This window comes from Oncorhynchus masou, chromosome 27, assembly GCF_036934945.1.
Source record: "Oncorhynchus masou masou isolate Uvic2021 chromosome 27, UVic_Omas_1.1, whole genome shotgun sequence".
In the NCBI taxonomy this organism is placed as follows: domain Eukaryota; kingdom Metazoa; phylum Chordata; class Actinopteri; order Salmoniformes; family Salmonidae; genus Oncorhynchus; species Oncorhynchus masou.
In genome coordinates this window covers 64,315,037-64,340,036 of record NC_088238.1, presented here as the reverse complement: position 1 = coordinate 64,340,036, position 25,000 = coordinate 64,315,037, and the positions used below count along the sequence as shown (strand labels likewise).

At 46.6% G+C, this 25,000-nt stretch overlaps 1 protein-coding gene across 1 annotated transcript in view; it reads left to right on the top strand.

Moving 5' to 3' along the window:
• The first annotated feature begins 9,638 nt into the window (after window positions 1-9,638).
• Window positions 9,639-25,000, top strand: part of LOC135516522 (sodium/hydrogen exchanger 9B2-like) — a 75,829-nt gene continuing 60,467 nt past the window's right edge. Inside the window, exons 1-2 of the mRNA XM_064940869.1 lie at window positions 9,639-10,194; window positions 21,185-21,284. Of these exons, the coding sequence (XP_064796941.1) occupies window positions 21,191-21,284 (94 nt within the window). The 5' untranslated portion in view covers window positions 9,639-10,194; window positions 21,185-21,190. The remainder of the gene's footprint in view (window positions 10,195-21,184; window positions 21,285-25,000) is intronic.

Here is a 25,000-nt window from a genome sequence, read left to right as displayed (position 1 = left end):
CTCTCTGGTATCTCTCTCTGGTATCTCTCTGGTATCTCTCTCTCTCTCTCTCTGGTATCTCTCTCTGGTATCTCTCTCTCTGGTCTCCCTCTCTGGTCTCTTTCTCGGGTCTCTCTTTCTAGTATCACTTTCTCTGGTATCTCTCTCTGGTCTGGTATCTCTCTCTGGTATCTCTCTCTGGTATCTCTCTCTGGTATCTCTCTCTCTCTCCGGTACCCCTCTCTGGTATCTCTCTCTGGTATCTCTCTCTCTGGTATCTCTCTCTTTGGTATCTCTCTCTCTGGTATCTCTCTCTGGTATCTCGCTCTGGTATCTCTCTCTCTGGTATCCCTCTCTGGTATCTCTCTCTGGTATCTCTCTGGTATCTCTCTCTGGTATCTCTCTCTTGTATCTCTCTCTCTCTCTGGTATCTCTCTCTCTCTGGTATCTCTCTCTTGTATCTTTCTCTCTCTGGTATCTTTCTCTGGCTGGTATCTCTCTCTCTCTGGTGTCTCTCTCTGGTCTCTCTCTGGTCTCTCTCTCTGGTATCTCTCTCTTTGGTATCTTTCTCTCTGGTATCTCTCTCTGGTACCTCTCTGGTATCTCTCTCTCCTGGTATCTCTCTCTGGTATCTCTCTCTGGTATCTCTCTGGTATCTCCCGCTCTCTCTCTCTCTCTGGTATCTCTCTCTGGTATCTCTCTCTCTGGTCTCCCTCTCTGGTCTCTTTCTCGGGTCTCTCTTTCTGGTATCACTTTCTCTGGTATCTCTCTCTGGTATCTCTCTCTGGTATCTCTCTCTCTGGTATCTCTCTCTTGTATCTCTCTCTCTCTGGTATCTCTCTCTGGCTGGTATCTCTCTCTCTGGTACCCCTCTCTGGTATCTCTCTCTCTGGTATCTCTCTCTCTGGTATCTCTCTCTCTGGCTGGTATCTCTCTGGTCTCTCTCTCTGGTCTCTCTCTCTGGTCTCTCTCTCTGGTATCTCTCTGGTATCTCTCTATCTCTCTGGTATCTCTCTCTGGTATCTCTCTCTTGTATCTCTCTCTCTGGTATCTCTCTCTTGTATCTTTCTCTCTCTGGCTGGTATCTCTCTCTCTCTGGTGTCTCTCTCTGGTCTCTCTCTGGTCTCTCTCTCTGGTATCACTCTCTTTGATATCTCTCTCTCTGGTATCTCTATCTGGTATCTCTCTCTGGTATCTCTCTCTGGTATCCCTCTCTGGTATCTCTCTCTCCTGGTATCTCTCGCTCCTGGTATTGCTCTCTCTTTTATCTCTCTCTGGTATCTCTCTCTCTCTCTCTCAGGTCTCTCTTTCTGGTATCACTCTCTCTGTTATCTCTGTCTGGTATCTCTCTCTGGTATCTCTCTCTCTGGTATCTCTCTCTGGTCTCTCTCTCTGGTCTGTCTCTCTCTGGTATTTCTCTCTGGTCTCTCTCTGGTCTCTCTCTCTCTCTCTGGTATCTCTCTCTGGTCTATCTATCTGGTCTCTCTCTCTGGTCTCTCTCTCTGGTCTCTCTCTGGTATCTCTCTCCCTGGTCTCTCTCTCTCTGGTCTCTCTCTCTCTCTGGCTGGTATCTCTCTCTCTGGTACCCCTCTCTGGTATCTCTCTCTCTGGTATCTCTCTCTCTGGTATCTCTCTCTCTGGCTGGTATCTCTCTGGTCTCTCTCTCTGGTCTCTCTCTCTGGTATCTCTCTCTGGTATCTCTCTGGTATCTCTCTCTCTCTCTGGTATCTCTCTCTGGTATCTCTCTCTTGTATCTCTCTCTCTCTGGTATCTCTCTCTTGTATCTTTCTCTCTCTGGCTGGTATCTCTCTCTCTCTGGTGTCTCTCTCTGGTCTCTCTCTGGTCTCTCTCTCTGGTATCACTCTCTTTGATATCTCTCTCTCTGGTATCTCTCTCTGGTATCTCTCTCTGGTATCTCTCTCTGGTATCCCTCTCTGGTATCTCTCTCTCCTGGTATCTCTCGCTCCTGGTATCGCTCTCTCTTTTATCTCTCTCTGGTATCTCTCTCTCTCTCTCAGGTCTCTCTTTCTGGTATCACTCTCTCTGTTATCTCTGTCTGGTATCTCTTTCTCTGGTATCTCTCGCTCTGGTATCTCTCTCTGGTCTATCTCTCTGGTCTCTCTCTCTGGTCTGTCTCTCTCTGGTATTTCTCTCTGGTCTCTCTCTGGTCTCTCTCTCTCTCCGGTATCTCTCTCTGGTCTATCTCTCTGGTCTCTCTCTCTGGTCTATCTCTCTGGTCTCTCTCTCTGGTCTCTCTCTCTTGTCTCTCTCTCTCTGGTCTCTCTCTCTGGTATCTCTCTCTGGTGTCTCTCTCTGGTATGTCTCTCTGGTATCTCTCTCTCTTTTATCTCTCTCTCTGGTATCTCTCTATGGTGTCTCTCTCTGGTATCTCTCTCTGGTATCTCTCTCTCTTTTAACTCTCTCTATGGTGTCTCTTTCTGGTATCTCTCTCTGGTATCTCTCTCTGGTATCTCTCTCTCTTTTATCTCTCTCTCTGGTATATCTCTACGGTATCTCTATCTGGTATCTCTCTCTGGTATCTCTCTCTCTGGTCTCTATCTCTCTCTGGTCTCTCGCTCTGGAATCTCTGGTCTCTCTCTCTGGTATCTCTCTCTGATATCTCTCTGTGGTATCTCTCTCTCTCGTCACTCTCTCTGGTATCACTCTCTGGTATCTCTCTTTTATCTCTCTCTCTGGTATCTCTCTCTGGTGTCTCTCTCTGGTATCTCTCTCTGGTATCTCTCTCTCTCTTTTATCTCTCTCTCTGGTATCTCTCTATGGTATCTCTATCTGGTATCTCTCTCTCTGGTCTCTCTCTCTCTCTCTGGTCTCTTGCTCTGGTATCTCTCTCTGATATCTCTCTGTGGTATCTCTCTCTCTGGTCACTCTCTCTGGTATCACTCTGGTATCTCTCTCTCTGGTCTCTCTCTCTCTGGTATCTCTCTCTCTCTCTCTCTCTGGTATCTCTCTCTCCTGGTATCTCTCTCACTGGTATCAATTAATTTCAACAATAAAAACTAACAATAAACATTACACATACAGAAGTTACAAAACAATAAAGACATTACAAATGTCATATTATATACCTCTCTCTCTGGTATCTCTCTCTGGTGTCTCTCTCTTGTTTCTCTCTCTCTATCTCTCTCTGGTATCTCTCTCTGGTATCTCTCTCTCTGGTCTCCCTCTCTGGTCTCTTTCTCGGGTCTCTCTTTCTGGTAACACTCTCTCTGGTATCTCTCTCTCTGGTATCTCTCTCTCTCTGGTCTCTCTCTCTGGTATCTCTCTCTGGTATCTCTCTCTCTCTGGTATCTCTCTCTGGTATCTCTCTCTGATATCTCTCTCTCTGGTATATCTCTCTCTGGTATATCTCTCTCTGGTATATCTCTCTCTGGTATCTCTCGCTGGTATCTCTCTCTGGTTTCTCCCTCTGGTATATCTCTCTCTGGTATCTCTCTCTGGTATCTCTCTCTGGTATCTCTCTCTGGTCTCTCTCTCTCTGGTCTCTCTCTCTGGTCTTTCTCTCTGGAATCTCTCTCTGGTCTCTTTCTCTCTCTGGTATCTCTCTCTCTGGTATCTCTCTCTCTGGTATCTCTCTCTGGTATCGCTCTCTCCCTCTGGTCTCTCTCTCTGGTACCTCTCTCTGGTATCACTCTCTTTCTGGTATCTCTCTGGTCTCTCTCTCTGGTATCTCTCTCTCTGGTATCTCTCTCTGGTATCTCTATCTCCGGTCTCTCTCTCTGGTATCGCTCTCTGGTATCTCTCTCTCTGGTATCTCTCTCTCTGGTATCTCTCTCTCTGGTCTCTCTCTCTGGTATCTCTTTCTGGTATCGCTCTCTGGTATCTGTCTCTGGTCTCTTTCTCTCTCTGGTATCTCTCTCTCTGGTATCTCTCTCTCTGGTATCTCTCTCTGGTATCGCTCTCTCCCTCTGGTCTCCCTCTCTGGTACCTCTCTCTGGTATCACTCTCTCTTTCTGGTATCTCTCTCTGGTCTCTCTCTCTGGTATCTCTCTCTCTGGTATCTCTCTCTGGTATCTCTATCTCCGGTCTCTCTCTCTGGTATCGCTCTCTGGTATCTCTCTCTCTGGTATCTCTCTCTCTGGTATCTCTCTCTCTGGTATCTCTCTGTGGTCTCTCTCTCTCTCTGGTATCTCTTTCTGGTATCTCCCTCTCTAAATTACCATGTTGTTAATGTCTTGATGTTAATGTGATGATGTTAATGTGATGATGTTAATGTGATCGTGTTAACTAAAGGGGAACGTTGATATAGTTAACTAAAGGGGAACGTTGATATAGTTAACTGAAGGGGAACGTTGATCGTGTTAACTAAAGGGGAACATTGATCGTGTTAACTGAAGGGGAACGTTGATCGTGTTAACTAAAGGGGAACATTGATCGTGTTAACTGAAGGGGAACGTTGATCGTGTTAACTAAAGGGGAACGTTGATCGTGTTAACTAAAGGGGAACGTTGATCGTGTTAACTAAAGGGGAAAACTCTAGCAAGTTGAGTGAAGTTCAATCGGGGTGCTTCTCTGTGCAGGCTGATATCTTCTCTGCAAGGCAGTCCCAGGGGAGACGCCCCTCAGGCAGGTTATAGAGGACATTGATCGTGTTAACTAAAGGGGAACGTTGATATAGTTAACTAAAGGGGTGCTTCTCTGTGCAGGCTGATATCTTCTCTGCAAGGCAGTCCCAGGGGAGACGCCCCTCAGGTTATAGAGGACATTGGAAATGAGGAACACGTACTTTGAGTTCTAACTCAGAACTTCCTCCGGCTTGACAGAGTAAAACACAGTGTTCTTCTTCCCACGACCTGCTGGGGATTTAGATTTAGACTGCTGTCATAAATTACAGTTTTTATTAACTAGCCTACCAAGGTCACCTGCCTACAGTCCAATGTCTGAGAGAGAGAGAGAGAGAGAGACAGAGAGAGAGACAGAGAGAGAGACAGAGAGAGAGACAGAGAGAGAGACAGAGAGAGAGACAGAGAGAGAGACAGAGACAGAGAGAGAGAGAGAGAGACAGAGAGAGAGAGAGACAGAGACAGAGACAGAGAGAGAGAGAGACAGAGAGAGACAGAGACAGAGACAGAGAGAGAGAGAGACAGAGAGAGAGACAGAGAGAGACAGAGAGAGAGACAGAGAGAGAGACAGAGAGAGAGAGAGAGAGAGACAGAGAGAGACAGAGAGAGACAGAGAGAGAGCGAGAGAGAGAGCGAGAGAGAGAGACAGAGAGAGAGACAGAGAGAGAGACAGAGAGAGAGACAGAGAGAGAGAGAGAGAGAGAGAGAGAGAGAGAGAGAGAGACAGAGAGAGAGAGAGAGAGAGACAGAGAGAGAGAGAGAGAGGTCACAGAGTTCATGAATCATTGAATATTGGATTGCGTGGCCTGTAGTGGAGGAAACAGATGTTATGTATGAGTCCTACATTGATATGTTGAATCCAAACCAGGTTTATATGAATACCAATGAAGTTTTCAATATCCCAACTATCCTCTTTAAACCCCATGGAGGCGATGTCCACGCCCCTGCAGAAAATAAAATTACACATCCCCATAAAATGTATCAGTTTAAGCTCGAGATATCTTCTAGAGATATCTTCTGCAGGGGTGTTTGTCAGACCACAAGACATCACAAACATCGTTCTTCTCAGGACGTCTCTTTGGTCTGTAAAGGTCTAAGACGCCCCCAGGCCTCACAAGACGCCTCTGAAGGAGGAGTATCAGTTAAAACAAATTCATGGGACGTACAGTATATATGGAAATGGTTTAGTGCCTAAAACAAGGGTTCAAATATGTGTCAAAACATCTTATATCTCTCAGATTTAGGACAGATACATTCATGTTATTCCATGTATGAATGTGTTATTCAATGTGTTTCTATGGGCTAATAGCAGTAAGAACTATCTGTTATTCAATGTGTTTCTATGGGCTAATAGCAGTAAGGACTATCTGTTATTCAATGTGTTTCTATTGGCTAATAGCAGTAAGGACTATCTGTTATTCAATGTGTTTCTATTGGCTAATAGCAGTAAGGACTATCTGTTATTCAATGTGTTTCTATGGGCTAATAGCAGTAAGGACTATTTGTTATTCAATGTGTTTCTATGGGCTAATAGCAGTAAGGACTATCTGTTATTCAATGTGTTTCTATGGGCTAATAGCAGTAAGGACTATCTGTTATTCAATGTGTTTCTATGGGCTAATAGCAGTAAGGACTATTTGTTATTCAATGTGTTTCTATGGACTAATAGCAGTAAGGACTATCTGTTATTCAATGTGTTTCTATTGGCTAATAGCAGTAAGGACTATCTGTTATTCAATGTGTTTCTATGGGCTAATAGCAGTAAGGACTATCTGTTATTCAATGTGTTTCTATTGGCTAATAGCAGTAAGGACTATCTGTTATTCAATGTGTTTCTATTGGCTAATAGAAGTAAGGACTATCTGTTATTCAATGTGTTTCTATGGGCTAATAGCAGTAAGGACTATCTGTTATTCAATGTGTTTCTATGGGCTAATAGCAGTAAGGACTATCTGTTATTCAATGTGTTTCTATGGGCTAATAGCAGTAAGGACTATCTGTTATTCAATGTGTTTCTATGGGCTAATAGCAGTAAGGACTATCTGTTATTCAATGTGTTTCTATGGGCTAATAGCAGTAAGGACTATCTGTTATTCAATGTGTTTCTATTGGCTAATAGCAGTAAGGTCTGTCTGTTATTCAATGTGTTTCTATTGGCTAATAGCAGTAAGGACTGTCTGTTATTCAATGTGTTTCTATTGGCTAATAGCAGTAAGGACTATCTGTTATTCAATGTGTTTCTATTGGCTAATAGCAGTAAGGACTATCTGTTATTCAATGTGTTTCTATTGGCTAATAGCAGTAAGGACTACCTGTTATTCAATGTGTTTCTATTGGCTAATAGCAGTAAGGACTACCTGTTATTCAATGTGTTTCTATGGGCTAATAGCAGTAAGGACTATCTGTTATTCAATGCGTTTCTATGGGCTAATAGCAGTAAGGAATATATGTTATTCAATGTGTTTCTATTGGCTAATAGCAGTAAGGACTATCTGTTATTCAATGTGTTTCTATTGGCTAATAGCAGTAAGGTCTGTCTGTTATTCAATGTGTTTCTAATAGCAGTAAGGACTATCTGTTATTCAATGTGTTTCTATGGGCTAATAGCAGTAAGGACTATCTGTTATTCAATGTGTTTCTATGGGCTAATAGCAGTAAGGACTATCTGTTATTCAATGTGTTTCTATTGGCTAATAGCAGTAAGGACTGTCTGTTATTCAATGTGTTTCTATGGGCTAATAGCAGTAAGGACTGTCTGTTATTCAATGTGTTTCTATTGGCTAATAGCAGTAAGGACTATCTGTTATTCAATGTGTTTCTATGGGCTAATAGCATTAAGGACTGTCTGTTATTCAATGTGTTTCTATTGGCTAATAGCAGTAAGGACAATCTGTTATTCAATGTGTTTCTATGGGCTGTCTAACTGCTACTCCATCTTGGAATAAGAGAGACAGAGACATGCTCACAAACGATTAATCAGACAACATTGATATTTACCAAATGTATTCACAACATATAAAGGAAGATATATATGCAAAACAATTTACATTTAATTCAAAGTTGATCAAAAAAATTCCTGATTTATAAATTGAGCGCCAGAGTCGAAGAGTAGAATTCTCTTTCAGCGTCCACATTTTGAAACTAACGTTTGAATTGCGATCTCCCTTGTAGTACCGTACATAGTGAACGGCATCCAGATGAGAAATTAACTTTTTTTCTGAGCGGTCTAAGACACTGCATCGCAGTGCTAGAGACATCCCTGCAGACCTGGGTTCGATCCCAGGCAGTGTTGAAGCCTGGCCCAGTGTCGTCTGGGTTAGGGGAGGGTTTGGCCCAGTGTCACCCGGGTTTGGGGAGGGTTTGGCCCAGTGTCGTCCGGGTTAGGGGAGGGTTTGGCCCAGTGTCGTCCGGGTTAGGGGAGGGTTTGGCCCAGTGTCGTCAGGGTTAGGGGAGGGTTTGGCCCAGCGTCGTCCGGGTTAGGGGAGGGTTTGGCCCAGTGTCGTCCGGGTTAGGGGAGGGTTTGGCCCAGTGTCGTCCGGGTTAGGGAGGGTTTGGCCCAGCGTCGTCCGGGTTAGGGGAGGGTTTGGCCCAGCGTCGTCCGGGTTAGGGGAGGGTTTGGCCCAGTGTCGTCCGGGTTAGGGGAGGGTTTGGCCCAGTGTCATCCGGGTTAGGGAGGGTTTGGCCCAGTATCGTCCGGGTTAGGGGAGGGTTTGGCCCAGTGTCGTCTGGGTTAGGGGAGGGTTTGGCCCAGTGTCGTCCGGGTTAGGGGAGGGTTTGGCCCAGTGTCGTCCGGGTTAGGGGAGGGTTTGGCCCAGTGTCATCCGGGTTAGGGGACTTACACTTCAACCACATTTGTTAGAACGACCAGTCCTTTAGCATAGCAACTTTGTAAACATAATTCATTTAAAGATCGGAGGGCATCTGTACCAACATGACCAAAATAACTAACAATTCTTGACAGGCTATTTCCTTTGGTGGAGGAATGAAATAGTTTTCATTTAACTATCAAAATAACAGTTTTGATAAAAATACGTAATTCCTTGTTATTTTAAAATGATGTAAATCTTATTCCTAGATTATGCTTCCGTCCAAATGCACGAAGAGTCTAGTGGACCAATGTGCCGAACTCGGCCTTAGCCAATACAGCGTGCCGGGAGATTGGCACCAATGACTCAGCCACATAATTGGCTTAAATCTACCAACCAATCATCTCCCACAACACCTTCCCCCTAACCCTCTGTGTACGCTAGCACACCACAAGCTTCACAGTTGTCTGATTGGTTAAAACCCACAACACCTTCCCCCTGACCCTCTGTATACGCTAGCACACCACAAGCTTCACAGTTGTCTGATTGGTTAAAACCCACAACACCTTCCCCCTAACCCTCTGTGTACGCTAGCACACCACAAGCTTCACAGTTGTCTGATTGGTTAAAATGAAATGATGGCAAATACCTAACTCGGTAAGTCACTCCGATAGAAGTCTATGGTCAGGCTTGTATGAGCCGTGCGTAATAGCCTGGGGACAAAGGTTAACATGTTGGAAAATATTTTATTAAAGCAATAAGGCTTTAAAGCAATAAGGCACGCGAGTCAGTGCTGAAGTACATGCTCAAAACAGTCACTGGTTAATGGGTTCACAGGCCCGCCTTTTACCTGCCACTGTATTCAACACTGACTGGTGCTTAATTAAATAGAACATAGGAAGGGGCTCCTGGCATTCTAGAACACATTGAGGAAGTGTTCTCGGGCTCGTAGATACTCAGTGACAATCAGAAGATGATTTATTGAAATTCGATGAGGCGACATTAAAAACTATCAACGGCAGATAATACTGAATGATTTGAAACAATTCACAATAGTCATAAATACACAATACACAAACAAGAACATCTACTTCTCTCTCTCTCTCCCCTCCAAACCTGAACTGTGGAGTGAGGCATGTCACTCTCTCTCCCCTCCAAACCTGAACTGTGGAGTGAGGCATGTCACTCTCTCTCCCCTCCAAACCTGAACTGTGGAGTGAGGCATGTCACTCTCTCTCCCCTCCTACCGCCTCTAAACCTGACCTGTCGAGTGTGTATTTTTTGTTCTCTCTCTCTCTCTCTCTCTCTCTCTCTCCCATCTATCTCTCAATCACACACACAAAAACACACTGAGTGACAATAAAGAGAGGCATGAGTTAGGTGAGGTGTAAAATTTGTCTCGGCGGTCTGAAGAAAGAGGGTAGTCCAGAGGACGAGAAGGAAGGAAAGGAGACCAGCAGAGGACTAGAAGGAAGGAGAGGAGACCAGCAGAGGACTAGAAGGAAGGAGAGGAGACCAGCAGAGGACTAGAAGGAAGGAGAGGAGACCAGCAGAGGACTAGAAGGAAGGAGAGGAGACCAGCAGAGGACTTGAAGGAAGGAAAGGAGACCAGCAGAGGACTAGAAGGAAGGAGAGGAGACCAGCAGAGGACTAGAAGGAAGGAGAGGAGACCAGCAGAGGACTAGAAGGAAGGAGAGGAGACCAGCAGAGGACTAGAAGGATTAGAAGGAAGGAGAGGAGACCAGCAGAGGACTAGAAGGAAGGAGAGGAGTCCAGAAGAGGACTAGAAGGATTAGAAGGAAGGAGAGGAGACCAGAGTGAGAAAACAAGTTAGTAATGCTTCTGGGTATCTTATCGAAACGCAGAAATGCCATCATTAACATAAATACAAACCAGCCATAGAGTGTTTTCCAGAGATCCAAGTTGAAGGACTCCTGGATTTCCAGCTTATTGTATCCCGATTATGAATCTTCCAAGCAGGAAACGTTTTGGGAACGTTTAGGGAATTTCGCAACTAACCAGAGTACAGAGTTGTTATAACCATTACCAGTCTCTACCAGTGGTAGTGTTATAACCACTACCAGTCTCTACCAGTGGTAGTGTTATAACCACTACCAGTCTCTACCAGTGGTAGTGTTATAACCACTACCAGTCTCTACCAGTGGTAGTGTTATAACCATTACCAGTCTCTACCAGTGGTAGTGTTATAACCACTACCAGTCTCTACCAGTGGTAGTGTTATAACCACTACCAGTCTCTACCAGTGGTAGTGTTATAACCACTACCAGTCTCTACCAGTGGTAGTGTTATAACCATTACCAGTCTCTACCAGTGGTAGTGTATTAACCAGTCTCTACCAGTGGTAGTGTTATTACCATTACCAGTCTCTACCAGTGGTAGTGTTATTACCATTACCAGTCTCTACCAGTGGTAGTGTTATAACCATTACCAGTCTCTACCAGTGGTAGTGTTATTACCATTACCAGTCTCTACCAGTGGTAGTGTTATAACCATTACCAGTCTCTACCAGTGGTAGTGTTATAACCATTACCAGTCTCTACCAGTGGTAGTGTTATAACCAGTCTCTACCAGTGGTAGTGTTATTACCATTACCAGTCTCTACCAGTGGTAGTGTTATTACCATTACCAGTCTCTACCAGTGGTAGTGTTATAACCATTACCAGTCTCTACCAGTGGTAGTGTTATAACCATTACCAGTCTCTACCAGTGGTAGTGTTATAACCAGTCTCTACCAGTGGTGGTGTTATTACCATTGCCAGTCTCTACCAGTGGTAGTGTTATAACTAGTCTCAACCAGTGGTAGTGTTATTACCATTACCAGTCTCAACCAGTGGTAGTGTTATAACCATTACCAGTCTCAACCAGTGGTTGTGTTATAACCAGTCTCTACCAGTGGTAGTGTTATTACCATTACCAGTCTCTACCAGTGGTAGTGTTATAACCAGTCTCTACCAGTGGTAGTGTTATAACCAGTCTCTACCAGTGGTAGTGTTATAACCAGTCTCTACCAGTGGTAGTGTTATAACTAGTCTCTACCAGTGGTAGTGTTCTTACCATTACCAGTCTCAACCAGTGGTAGTGTTATAACCAGTCTCTACCAGTGGTAGTGTTATAACCAGTCTCTACCAGTGGTAGTGTTAAGACCAGTCTCTACCAGTGGTAGTGTTATAACCAGTCTCTACCAGTGGTAGTGTTATAACCAGTCTCTACCAGTGGTAGTGTTATAACCAGTCTCTACCAGTGGTAGTGTTATAACCAGTCTCTACCAGTGGTAGTGTTATAACTAGTCTCTACCAGTGGTAGTGTTCTTACCATTACCAGTCTCAACCAGTGGTAGTGTTATAACCAGTCTCTACCAGTGGTAGTGTTATAACCAGTCTCTACCAGTGGTAGTGTTATGACCAGTCTCTACCAGTGGTAGTGTTATAACCAGTCTCTACCAGTGGTAGTGTTATAACCAGTCTCTACCAGTGGTAGTGTTATAACCAGTCTCTACCAGTGGTAGTGTTATAACCAGTCTCTACCAGTGGTAGTGTTGTAACCAGTCTCTACCAGTGGTAGTGTTATAACCAGTCTCTCCCAGTGGTAGTGTTATAACCAGTCTCTACCAGTGGTAGTGTTGTAACCAGTCTCTACCAGTGGTAGTGTTATAACCAGTCTCTACCAGTGGTAGTGTTATAACCAGTCTCTACCAGTGGTAGTGTTATAACCATAACCAGTCTCTCCCAGTGATAGTTCAGCTGAGCTGCAGTCTAAATGTAGCTATCTGACCTTTCCGTCCTGCAACTCCAGAAACAGCAACACCTGTTTACTGACATTATGCTGTTGTTGTTCAGACTTCTCTTGATTATTGTGGATCCAGTGAAGAGAGAAGAGAAGGTTTGTTTATTTTGTTTATTTTATTTAACGAGGCAAGTAAGTTAAGAACAAATTCTTATTTTCGATGACGGCCGAGGAACAGTGGGTTAACTGGCCTAGGAACAGTGGGTTAACTGGCCTAGGAACAGTGGGTTAACTGGCCTAGGAACAGTGGGTTAACTGGCCTAGGAACAGTGGGTTAACTGGCCTAGGAACAGTGGGTTAACTGACCTAGGAACAGTGGGTTAACTGGCCTAGGAAAAGTGGGTTAACTGGCCTAGGAACAGTGGGTTAACTGGCCTAGGAACAGTGGGTTAACTGGTCAAGGAACAGTGGGTTAACTGGCCTAGGAACAGTGGGTTAACTGACCTAGGAACAGTGGGTTAACTGGCCTAGGAACAGTGGGTTAATTGGCCTAGGAACAGTGGGTTAACTGGCCTAGGAACAGTGGGTTAACTGGCCTAGGAACAGTGGGTTAACTGGTCAAGGAACAGTGGGTTAACTGGCCTAGGAACAGTGGGTTAACTGGTCAAGGAACAGTGGGTTAACTGGCCTAGGAACAGTGGGTTAACTGACCTAGGAACAGCGGGTTAACTGGCCTAGGAACAGTGGGTTAATTGGTCAAGGAACAGTGGGTTAACTGGCCTAGGAACAGTGGGTTAACTGGCCTAGGAACAGTGGGTTAACTGGTCAAGGAACAGTGGGTTAACTGGCCTAGGAACAGTGGGTTAACTGGTCAAGGAACAGTGGGTTAACTGGCCTAGGAACAGTGGGTTAACTGACCTAGGAACAGCGGGTTAACTGGCCTAGGAACAGTGGGTTAATTGGTCAAGGAACAGTGGGTTAACTGGCCTAGGAACAGTGGGTTAACTGACCTAGGAACAGTGGGTTAACTGGCCTAGGAACAGTGGGTTAACTGGCCTATGAACAGTGGGTTAACTGGCCTAGGAACAGTGGGTTAACTGGTCAAGGAACAGTGGGTTAACAGTTCTAGGAACAGTGGGTTAACTGACCTAGGAACAGTGGGTTAACTGGCCTAGGAACAGTGGGTTAACTGGTCAAGGAACAGTGGGTTAACTGGCCTAGGAACAGTGGGTTAACTGGCCTAGGAACAGTGGGTTAACTGGCCTAGGAACAGTGGGTTAACTGGTCTAGGAACAGTGGGTTAACTGGCCTAGGAACAGTGGGTTAACTGGCCTAGGAACAGTGGGTTAACTGGCCTAGGAACAGTGGGTTAGCTGGCCTAGGAACAGTGGGTTAACTGGTCTAGGAACAGTGGGTTAACTGGCCTAGGAACAGTGGGTTAACTGGTCAAGGAACAGTGGGTTAACTGGCCTAGGAACAGTGGGTTAACTGACCTAGGAACAGCGGGTTAACTGGCCTAGGAACAGTGGGTTAATTGGTCAAGGAACAGTGGGTTAACTGGCCTAGGAACAGTGGGTTAACTGACCTAGGAACAGTGGGTTAACTGGCCTAGGAACAGTGGGTTAACTGGCCTATGAACAGTGGGTTAACTGGCCTAGGAACAGTGGGTTAACTGGTCAAGGAACAGTGGGTTAACAGTTCTAGGAACAGTGGGTTAACTGACCTAGGAACAGTGGGTTAACTGGCCTAGGAACAGTGGGTTAACTGGTCAAGGAACAGTGGGTTAACTGGCCTAGGAACAGTGGGTTAACTGGCCTAGGAACAGTGGGTTAACTGGCCTAGGAACAGTGGGTTAACTGGTCTAGGAACAGTGGGTTAACTGGCCTAGGAACAGTGGGTTAACTGGCCTAGGAACAGTGGGTTAACTGGCCTAGGAACAGTGGGTTAGCTGGCCTAGGAACAGTGGGTTAACTGGTCTAGGAACAGTGGGTTAACTGGCCTAGGAACAGTGGGTTAACTGGTCTAGGAACAGTGGGTTAACTGGCCTAGGAACAGTGGGTTAACTGACCTAGGAACAGTGGGTTAACTGGTCAAGGAACAGTGGGTTAACTGGCCTAGGAACAGTGGGTTAACTGGTCAAGGAACAGTGGGTTAACTGGCCTAGGAACAGTGGGTTAACTGGCCTAGGAACAGTGGGTTAACTGGCCTAGGAACAGTGGGTTAACTGGTCTAGGAACAGTGGGTTAACCGTCCTAGGAACAGTGGGTTAACTGGTCTAGGAACAGTGGGTTAACTGGCCTAGGAACAGTGGGTTAACTGGCCTAGGAACAGTGGGTTAACTGGCCTAGGAACAGTGGGTTAACTGGCCTAGGAACAGTGGGTTAACTGGTCTAGGAACAGTGGGTTAACTGGCCTAGGAACAGTGGGTTAACTGACCTAGGAACAGTGGGTTAACTGGTCAAGGAACAGTGGGTTAACTGACCTAGGAACAGTGGGTTAACTGGTCTAGGAACAGTGGGTTAACTGACCTAGGAACAGTGGGTTAACTGGCCTAGGAACAGTGGGTTAACTGGCCTAGGAACAGTGGGTTAACTGACCTAGGAACAGTGGGTTAACTGGTCAAGGAACAGTGGGTTAACTGACCTAGGAACAGTGGGTTAACTGGTCTAGGAACAGTGGGTTAACTGGCCTAGGAACAGTGGGTTAACTGGTCAAGGAACAGTGGGTTAACTGACCTAGGAACAGTGGGTTAACTGGCCTAGGAACAGTGGGTTAACTGGCCTAGGAACAGTGGGTTAACTGGTCTAGGAACAGTGGGTTAACTGGCCTAGGAACAGTGGGTTAACTGGCCTAGGAACAGTGGGTTAACTGGCCTAGGAACAGTGGGTTAACTGACCTAGGAACAGTGGGTTAACTGGCCTAGGAACAGTGGGTTAACTGACCTAGGAACAGTGGGTTATCTGGTCTAGGAACAGTGGGTTAACTGACCTAGGAACAGTGGGTTAACTGGCCTAGGAACAGTGGGTTAACTGACCTAGGAACAGTGGGTTAACTGACCTAGGAAGAGTGGGTTAACTGGCCTAGGAACAGTGGGTTAACTGGCCTAGGAACAGTGGGTTAACTGACCTAGGAACAGTGGGTTAACTGGCCTAGGAACAGTGGGTTAACTGACCTAGGAACAGTGGGTTAACTGGTCTAGGAACAGTGGGTTAACTGGCCTAGGAACAGTGGGTTAACTGACCTAGGAACAGTGGGTTAACTGGCCTAGGAACAGTGGGTTAACTGGCCTAGGAACAGTGGGTTAACTGACCTAGGAACAGTGGGTTAACTGGCCTAGGAACAGTGGGTTAACTGACCTAGGAACAGTGGGTTATCTGGTCTAGGAACAGTGGGTTAACTGACCTAGGAACAGTGGGTTAACTGGCCTAGGAACAGTGGGTTAACTGACCTAGGAACAGTGGGTTAACTGACCTAGGAAGAGTGGGTTAACTGGCCTAGGAACAGTGGGTTAACTGGCCTAGGAACAGTGGGTTAACTGACCTAGGAACAGTGGGTTAACTGGCCTAGGAACAGTGGGTTAACTGACCTAGGAACAGTGGGTTAACTGGTCTAGGAACAGTGGGTTAACTGGCCTAGGAACAGTGGGTTAACTGACCTAGGAACAGTGGGTTAACTGGCCTAGGAACAGTGGGTTAACTGGCCTAGGAACAGTGGGTTAACTGGCCTAGGAACAGTGGGTTAGCTGGCCTAGGAACAGTGGGTTAACTGGTCTAGGAACAGTGGGTTAACTGGCCTAGGAACAGTGGGTTAACTGACCTAGGAACAGTGGGTTAACTGGCCTAGGAACAGTGGGTTAACTGGCCTAGGAACAGTGGGTTAACTGACCTAGGAACAGTGGGTTAACTGGCCTAGGAACAGTGGGTTAACTGACCTAGGAACAGTGGGTTAACTGGCCTAGGAACAGTGGGTTAACTGGCCAAGGAACAGTGGGTTAACTGGCCTAGGAACAGTGGGTTAACTGGCCTAGGAACAGTGGGTTAACTGGCCTAGGAACAGTGGGTTAACTGGCCTAGGAACAGTGGGTTAACTGACCTAGGAACAGTGGGTTAACTGGCCTAGGAAAAGTGGGTTAACTGGCCTAGGAACAGTGGGTTAACTGGCCTAGGAACAGTGGGTTAACTGGTCAAGGAACAGTGGGTTAACTGGCCTAGGAACAGTGGGTTAACTGACCTAGGAACAGTGGGTTAACTGGCCTAGGAACAGTGGGTTAATTGGCCTAGGAACAGTGGGTTAACTGGCCTAGGAACAGTGGGTTAACTGGCCTAGGAACAGTGGGTTAACTGGTCAAGGAACAGTGGGTTAACTGGCCTAGGAACAGTGGGTTAACTGGTCAAGGAACAGTGGGTTAACTGGCCTAGGAACAGTGGGTTAACTGACCTAGGAACAGCGGGTTAACTGGCCTAGGAACAGTGGGTTAATTGGTCAAGGAACAGTGGGTTAACTGGCCTAGGAACAGTGGGTTAACTGGCCTAGGAACAGTGGGTTAACTGGTCAAGGAACAGTGGGTTAACTGGCCTAGGAACAGTGGGTTAACTGGTCAAGGAACAGTGGGTTAACTGGCCTAGGAACAGTGGGTTAACTGACCTAGGAACAGCGGGTTAACTGGCCTAGGAACAGTGGGTTAACTGGTCAAGGAACAGTGGGTTAACTGGCCTAGGAACAGTGGGTTAACTGGTCAAGGAACAGTGGGTTAACTGGCCTAGGAACAGTGGGTTAACTGACCTAGGAACAGCGGGTTAACTGGCCTAGGAACAGTGGGTTAATTGGTCAAGGAACAGTGGGTTAACTGGCCTAGGAACAGTGGGTTAACTGGCCTAGGAACAGTGGGTTAACTGGTCAAGGAACAGTGGGTTAACTGGCCTAGGAACAGTGGGTTAACTGGTCAAGGAACAGTGGGTTAACTGGCCTAGGAACAGTGGGTTAACTGACCTAGGAACAGCGGGTTAACTGGCCTAGGAACAGTGGGTTAATTGGTCAAGGAACAGTGGGTTAACTGGCCTAGGAACAGTGGGTTAACTGACCTAGGAACAGTGGGTTAACTGGCCTAGGAACAGTGGGTTAACTGGCCTATGAACAGTGGGTTAACTGGCCTAGGAACAGTGGGTTAACTGGTCAAGGAACAGTGGGTTAACAGTTCTAGGAACAGTGGGTTAACTGACCTAGGAACAGTGGGTTAACTGGCCTAGGAACAGTGGGTTAACTGGTCAAGGAACAGTGGGTTAACTGGCCTAGGAACAGTGGGTTAACTGGCCTAGGAACAGTGGGTTAACTGGCCTAGGAACAGTGGGTTAACTGGTCTAGGAACAGTGGGTTAACTGGCCTAGGAACAGTGGGTTAACTGGCCTAGGAACAGTGGGTTAACTGGCCTAGGAACAGTGGGTTAGCTGGCCTAGGAACAGTGGGTTAACTGGTCTAGGAACAGTGGGTTAACTGGCCTAGGAACAGTGGGTTAACTGGTCTAGGAACAGTGGGTTAACTGGCCTAGGAACAGTGGGTTAACTGACCTAGGAACAGTGGGTTAACTGGTCAAGGAACAGTGGGTTAACTGGCCTAGGAACAGTGGGTTAACTGGTCAAGGAACAGTGGGTTAACTGGCCTAGGAACAGTGGGTTAACTGGCCTAGGAACAGTGGGTTAACTGGCCTAGGAACAGTGGGTTAACTGGTCTAGGAACAGTGGGTTAACCGTCCTAGGAACAGTGGGTTAACTGGTCTAGGAACAGTGGGTTAACTGGCCTAGGAACAGTGGGTTAACTGGCCTAGGAACAGTGGGTTAACTGGCCTAGGAACAGTGGGTTAACTGGCCTAGGAACAGTGGGTTAACTGGTCTAGGAACAGTGGGTTAACTGGCCTAGGAACAGTGGGTTAACTGACCTAGGAACAGTGGGTTAACTGGTCAAGGAACAGTGGGTTAACTGGCCTAGGAACAGTGGGTTAACTGGTCAAGGAACAGTGGGTTAACAGTTCTAGGAACAGTGGGTTAACTGACCTAGGAACAGTGGGTTAACTGGCCTAGGAACAGTGGGTTAACTGGTCAAGGAACAGTGGGTTAACTGGCCTAGGAACAGTGGGTTAACTGGCCTAGGAACAGTGGGTTAACTGGCCTAGGAACAGTGGGTTAACTGGTCTAGGAACAGTGGGTTAACTGGCCTAGGAACAGTGGGTTAACTGGCCTAGGAACAGTGGGTTAACTGGCCTAGGAACAGTGGGTTAGCTGGCCTAGGAACAGTGGGTTAACTGGTCTAGGAACAGTGGGTTAACTGGCCTAGGAACAGTGGGTTAACTGGTCTAGGAACAGTGGGTTAACTGGCCTAGGAACAGTGGGTTAACTGACCTAGGAACAGTGGGTTAACTGGTCAAGGAACAGTGGGTTAACTGGCCTAGGAACAGTGGGTTAACTGGTCAAGGAACAGTGGGTTAACTGGCCTAGGAACAGTGGGTTAACTGGCCTAGGAACAGTGGGTTAACTGGCCTAGGAACAGTGGGTTAACTGGTCTAGGAACAGTGGGTTAACCGTCCTAGGAACAGTGGGTTAACTGGTCTAGGAACAGTGGGTTAACTGGCCTAGGAACAGTGGGTTAACTGGCCTAGGAACAGTGGGTTAACTGGCCTAGGAACAGTGGGTTAACTGGCCTAGGAACAGTGGGTTAACTGGTCTAGGAACAGTGGGTTAACTGGCCTAGGAACAGTGGGTTAACTGACCTAGGAACAGTGGGTTAACTGGTCAAGGAACAGTGGGTTAACTGACCTAGGAACAGTGGGTTAACTGGTCTAGGAACAGTGGGTTAACTGACCTAGGAACAGTGGGTTAACTGGCCTAGGAACAGTGGGTTAACTGGCCTAGGAACAGTGGGTTAACTGACCTAGGAACAGTGGGTTAACTGGTCAAGGAACAGTGGGTTAACTGACCTAGGAACAGTGGGTTAACTGGTCTAGGAACAGTGGGTTAACTGGCCTAGGAACAGTGGGTTAACTGGTCAAGGAACAGTGGGTTAACTGACCTAGGAACAGTGGGTTAACTGGCCTAGGAACAGTGGGTTAACTGGCCTAGGAACAGTGGGTTAACTGGTCTAGGAACAGTGGGTTAACTGGCCTAGGAACAGTGGGTTAACTGGCCTAGGAACAGTGGGTTAACTGGCCTAGGAACAGTGGGTTAACTGACCTAGGAACAGTGGGTTATCTGGTCTAGGAACAGTGGGTTAACTGACCTAGGAACAGTGGGTTAACTGGCCTAGGAACAGTGGGTTAACTGACCTAGGAACAGTGGGTTAACTGACCTAGGAAGAGTGGGTTAACTGGCCTAGGAACAGTGGGTTAACTGGCCTAGGAACAGTGGGTTAACTGACCTAGGAACAGTGGGTTAACTGGCCTAGGAACAGTGGGTTAACTGACCTAGGAACAGTGGGTTAACTGGTCTAGGAACAGTGGGTTAACTGGCCTAGGAACAGTGGGTTAACTGACCTAGGAACAGTGGGTTAACTGGCCTAGGAACAGTGGGTTAACTGGCCTAGGAACAGTGGGTTAACTGACCTAGGAACAGTGGGTTAACTGGCCTAGGAACAGTGGGTTAACTGACCTAGGAACAGTGGGTTATCTGGTCTAGGAACAGTGGGTTAACTGACCTAGGAACAGTGGGTTAACTGGCCTAGGAACAGTGGGTTAACTGACCTAGGAACAGTGGGTTAACTGACCTAGGAAGAGTGGGTTAACTGGCCTAGGAACAGTGGGTTAACTGGCCTAGGAACAGTGGGTTAACTGACCTAGGAACAGTGGGTTAACTGGCCTAGGAACAGTGGGTTAACTGACCTAGGAACAGTGGGTTAACTGGTCTAGGAACAGTGGGTTAACTGGCCTAGGAACAGTGGGTTAACTGACCTAGGAACAGTGGGTTAACTGGCCTAGGAACAGTGGGTTAACTGGCCTAGGAACAGTGGGTTAACTGGCCTAGGAACAGTGGGTTAGCTGGCCTAGGAACAGTGGGTTAACTGGTCTAGGAACAGTGGGTTAACTGGCCTAGGAACAGTGGGTTAACTGACCTAGGAACAGTGGGTTAACTGACCTAGGAACAGTGGGTTAACTGGCCTAGGAACAGTGGGTTAACTGGCCTAGGAACAGTGGGTTAACTGGTCTAGGAACAGTGGGTTAACTGGCCTAGGAACAGTGGGTTAACTGGTCTAGGAACAGTGGGTTAACTGGCCTAGGAACAGTGGGTTAACTGGTCTAGGAACAGTGGGTTAACTGACCTAGGAACAGTGGGTTAACTGGCCTAGGAACAGTGGGTTAACTGGCCTAGGAACAGTGGGTTAACTGGCCTAGGAACAGTGGGTTAACTGACCTAGGAACAGTGGGTTAACTGGTCTAGGAACAGTGGGTTAACTGACCTAGGAACAGTGGGTTAACTGGCCTAGGAACAGTGGGTTAACTGGCCTAGGAACAGTGGGTTAACTGGCCTAGGAACAGTGGGTTAACTGGCCTAGGAACAGTGGGTTAACTGACCTAGGAACAGTGGGTTAACTGGTCTAGGAACAGTGGGTTAACTGGTCTAGGAACAGTGGGTTAACTGGTCTAGGAACAGTGGGTTAACTGGTCTAGGAACAGTGGGTTAACTGGTCTAGGAACAGTGGGTTTACTGGTCTAGGAACAGTGGGTTAACTGGTCTAGGAACAGTGGGTAACTGTCCTGTTCAGGGGCAGAACAACAGATTTGTACCTTGTCAGCTTGGGGAATTGAACTTGCAACCTTTCGGTTACTCGTTCAAAACTCTAACCCTGCCGTGGTATTGTGTGTGTGTGTGCGTGTGCGCGTGCGTGTGCGTGTGCGTGTGCGCGTGCGTGCGTGTGTGTGTGTGTGCGGGTGCCTGTGTGTGTGTGTGCGTGTGTGTGTGTGTGCGTGTGTGCGTGTGTGTGTGTCTGCGTGTGTGTGTCTGTGTGTGTGTGTGTTTTTGTGTGAGCTCGTGAGAGCGCGTGTCTGTGTGTGTCTGTGTGTGTGTCTTCATTTGTGCGCGTGTGTGTGTCCAGGTGAGGATGACGATGTTGGACTGTTGTTCTTGCTGTTCCTGGGTCAGCAGACTGAGATGTCCCCGACCTCACGGCTTTCTAGCCCACGTTATTACCAAAGGTAAGATGTGTGTGTTTGTGTGACAGTGTGTGTGTGACTGTGTGTGTGTGACAGTGTGTGTGTGACAGTGTGTGTGTTGGGGATCAAATCATTAATGATTAAGACATTCAGTTTCATATAAATTGCTGACTCGTGCGGTATCCTGCTAACAATGTTAAACTGAAAAGATGATCGACTGTTAACCCTTTGTGTGTCTCCCTCCCTCTATCTAGACTGTTAACCCTTTATGTGTCTCCCTCCCTCTATCTAGACTGTTAACCCTTTGTGTGTCTCCCTCCCTCTATCTAGACTGTTAACCCTTTGTGTGTCTCCCTCTATCTAGACTGTTAACCATTTGTGTGTCTCCCTCTATCTAGACTGTTAACCATTTGTGTGTCTCCCTCTATCTAGACTGTTAACCATTTGTGTGTCTCCCTCTATCTAGACTGTTAACCATTTGTGTGTCTCCCTCTATCTAGACTGTTAACCATTTGTGTGTCTCCCTCTATCTAGACTGTTAACCATTTGTGTGTCTCCCTCCCTCTATCTAGACTGTTAACCCTTTGTGTGTCTCCCTCTATCTAGACTGTTAACCCTTTGTGTATCTCCCTCTATCTAGACTGTTAACCCTTTGTGTGTCTCCCTCTATCTAGACTGTTAACCCTTTGTGTGTCTCCCTCTATCTAGACTGTTAACCCTTTGTGTGTCTCCCTCTATCTAGACTGTTAACCCTTTGTGTGTCTCCCTCTATCTAGACTGTTAACCCTTTGTGTGTCTCCCTCTATCTAGACTGTTAACCCTTAGTGTGTCTCCCTCTATCTAGACTGTTAACCCTTTGTGTGTCTCCCTCTATCTAGACTGTTAACCCTTTGTGTGTCTCCCTCTATCTAGACTGTTAACCCTTTGTGTGTCTCCCTCCCTCCCTCTTGACTGTTAACCCTTTGTGTGTCTCCCTCCCTCCCTCTCGACTGTTAACCCTTTGTGTGTCTCCCTCCCTCTATCTAGACTGTTAACCCTTTGTGTGTCTCCCTCCCTCTATCTAGACTGTTAACCCTTTGTGTGTCTCCCTCTATCTAGACTGTTAACCCTTTGTGTGTCTCCCTCTATCTAGACTGTTAACCCTTAGTGTGTCTCCCTCTATCTAGACTGTTACCCCTTTGTGTGTCTCCCTCTATCTAGACTGTTAACCCTTAGTGTGTCTCCCTCTATCTAGACTGTTAACCCTTTGTGTGTCTCCCTCCCTCTATCTAGACTGTTAACCCTTTGTGTGTCTCCCTCTATCTAGACTGTTAACCCTTTGTGTGTCTCCCTCCCTCTATCTAGACTGTTAACCCTTTGTGTGTCTCCCTCTATCTAGACTGTTAACCCTTTGTGTGTCTCCCTCCCTCTAGACTGTTAACCCTTTGTGTGTCTCCCTCTATCTAGACTGTTAACCATTTGTGTGTCTCCCTCCCTCTATCTAGACTGTTAACCCTTTGTGTGTCTCCCTCTATCTAGACTGTTAACCCTTTGTGTATCTCCCTCTATCTAGACTGTTAACCCTTTGTGTGTCTCCCTCTATCTAGACTGTTAACCCTTTGTGTGTCTCCCTCTATCTAGACTGTTAACCCTTTGTGTGTCTCCCTCTATCTAGACTGTTAACCCTTTGTGTGTCTCCCTCTATCTAGACTGTTAACCCTTTGTGTGTCTCCCTCTATCTAGACTGTTAACCCTTAGTGTGTCTCCCTCTATCTAGACTGTTAACCCTTTGTGTGTCTCCCTCTATCTAGACTGTTAACCCTTTGTGTGTCTCCCTCTATCTAGACTGTTAACCCTTTGTGTGTCTCCCTCCCTCCCTCTTGACTGTTAACCCTTTGTGTGTCTCCCTCCCTCCCTCTCGACTGTTAACCCTTTGTGTGTCTCCCTCCCTCTATCTAGACTGTTAACCCTTTGTGTGTCTCCCTCCCTCTATCTAGACTGTTAACCCTTTGTGTGTCTCCCTCTATCTAGACTGTTAACCCTTTGTGTGTCTCCCTCTATCTAGACTGTTAACCCTTAGTGTGTCTCCCTCTATCTAGACTGTTACCCCTTTGTGTGTCTCCCTCTATCTAGACTGTTAACCCTTAGTGTGTCTCCCTCTATCTAGACTGTTAACCCTTTGTGTGTCTCCCTCCCTCTATCTAGACTGTTAACCCTTTGTGTGTCTCCCTCTATCTAGACTGTTAACCCTTTGTGTGTCTCCCTCCCTCTATCTAGACTGTTAACCCTTTGTGTGTCTCCCTCTATCTAGACTGTTAACCCTTTGTGTGTCTCCCTCCCTCTAGACTGTTAACCCTTTGTGTGTCTCCCTCTATCTAGACTGTTAACCCTTTGTGTGTCTCCCTCCCTCTATCTAGACTGTTAACCCTTTGTGTGTCTCCCTCTATCTAGACTGTTAACCCTTTTTGTGTCTCCCTCTAGACTGTTAACCGTTTGTGTGTCTCCCTCCCTCTATCTAGACTGTTAACCCTTTGTGTGTCTCCCTCCCTCTATCTAGACTGTTAACCCTTTGTGTGTCTCCCTCTATCTAGACTGTTAACCCTTAGTGTGTCTCCCTCTATCTAGACTGTTAACCCTTTGTGTGTCTCCCTCTATCTAGACTGTTAACCCTTTGTGTGTCTCCCTCTATCTAGACTGTTAACCCTTAGTGTGTCTCCCTCTATCTAGACTGTTAACCCTTTGTGTGTCTCCCTCTATCTAGACTGTTAACCCTTTGTGTGTCTCCCTCCCTCTGTCTAGACTGTTAACCCTTTGTGTGTCTCCCTCTATCTAGACTGTTAACCCTTTGTGTGTCTCCCTCTATCTAGACTGTTAACCCTTTGTGTGTCTCCCTCTATCTAGACTGTTAACCCTTTGTGTGTCTCCCTCCCTCTATCTAGACTGTTAACCCTTTGTGTGTCTCCCTCTATCTAGACTGTTAACCCTTTGTGTGTCTCCCTCTATCTAGACTGTTAACCCTTTGTGTGTCTCCCTCTATCTAGACTGTTAACCCTTTGTGTGTCTCCCTCTATCTAGACTGTTAACCCTTTGTGTGTCTCCCTCCCTCTATCTAGACTGTTAACCCTTTGTGTGTCTCCCTCCCTCTATCTAGACTGTTAACCCTTAGTGTGTCTCCCTCTATCTAGACTGTTAACCCTTTGTGTGTCTCCCTCCCTCTATCTAGACTGTTAACCCTTTGTGTGTCTCCCTCTATCTAGACTGTTAACCCTTTGTGTGTCTCCCTCTATCTAGACTGTTAACCCTGTGTGTGTCTCCCTGCCTCTATCTAGACTGTTAACCCTTTGTGTGTCTCCCTCTGTCTGGACTGTTAACCCTTTGTGTGTCTCCCTCTGTCTGGACTGTTAACCCTTTGTGTGTCTCCCTCTATCTAGACTGTTAACCCTTTGTGTGTCTCCCTCTATCTAGACTGTTAACCCTTTGTGTGTCTCCCTCTAGACTGTTAACCGTTTGTGTGTCTCCCTCCCTCTATCTAGACTGTTAACCCTTTGTGTGTCTCCCTCTATCTAGACTGTTAACCCTTAGTGTGTCTCCCTCTATCTAGACTGTTAACCCTTTGTGTGTCTCCCTCCCTCTATCTAGACTGTTAACCCTTTGTGTGTCTCCCTCTATCTAGACTGTTAACCCTTTGTGTGTCTCCCTCCCTCTAGACTGTTAACCCTTTGTGTGTCTCCCTCTATCTAGACTGTTAACCCTTTGTGTGTCTCCCTCCCTCTATCTAG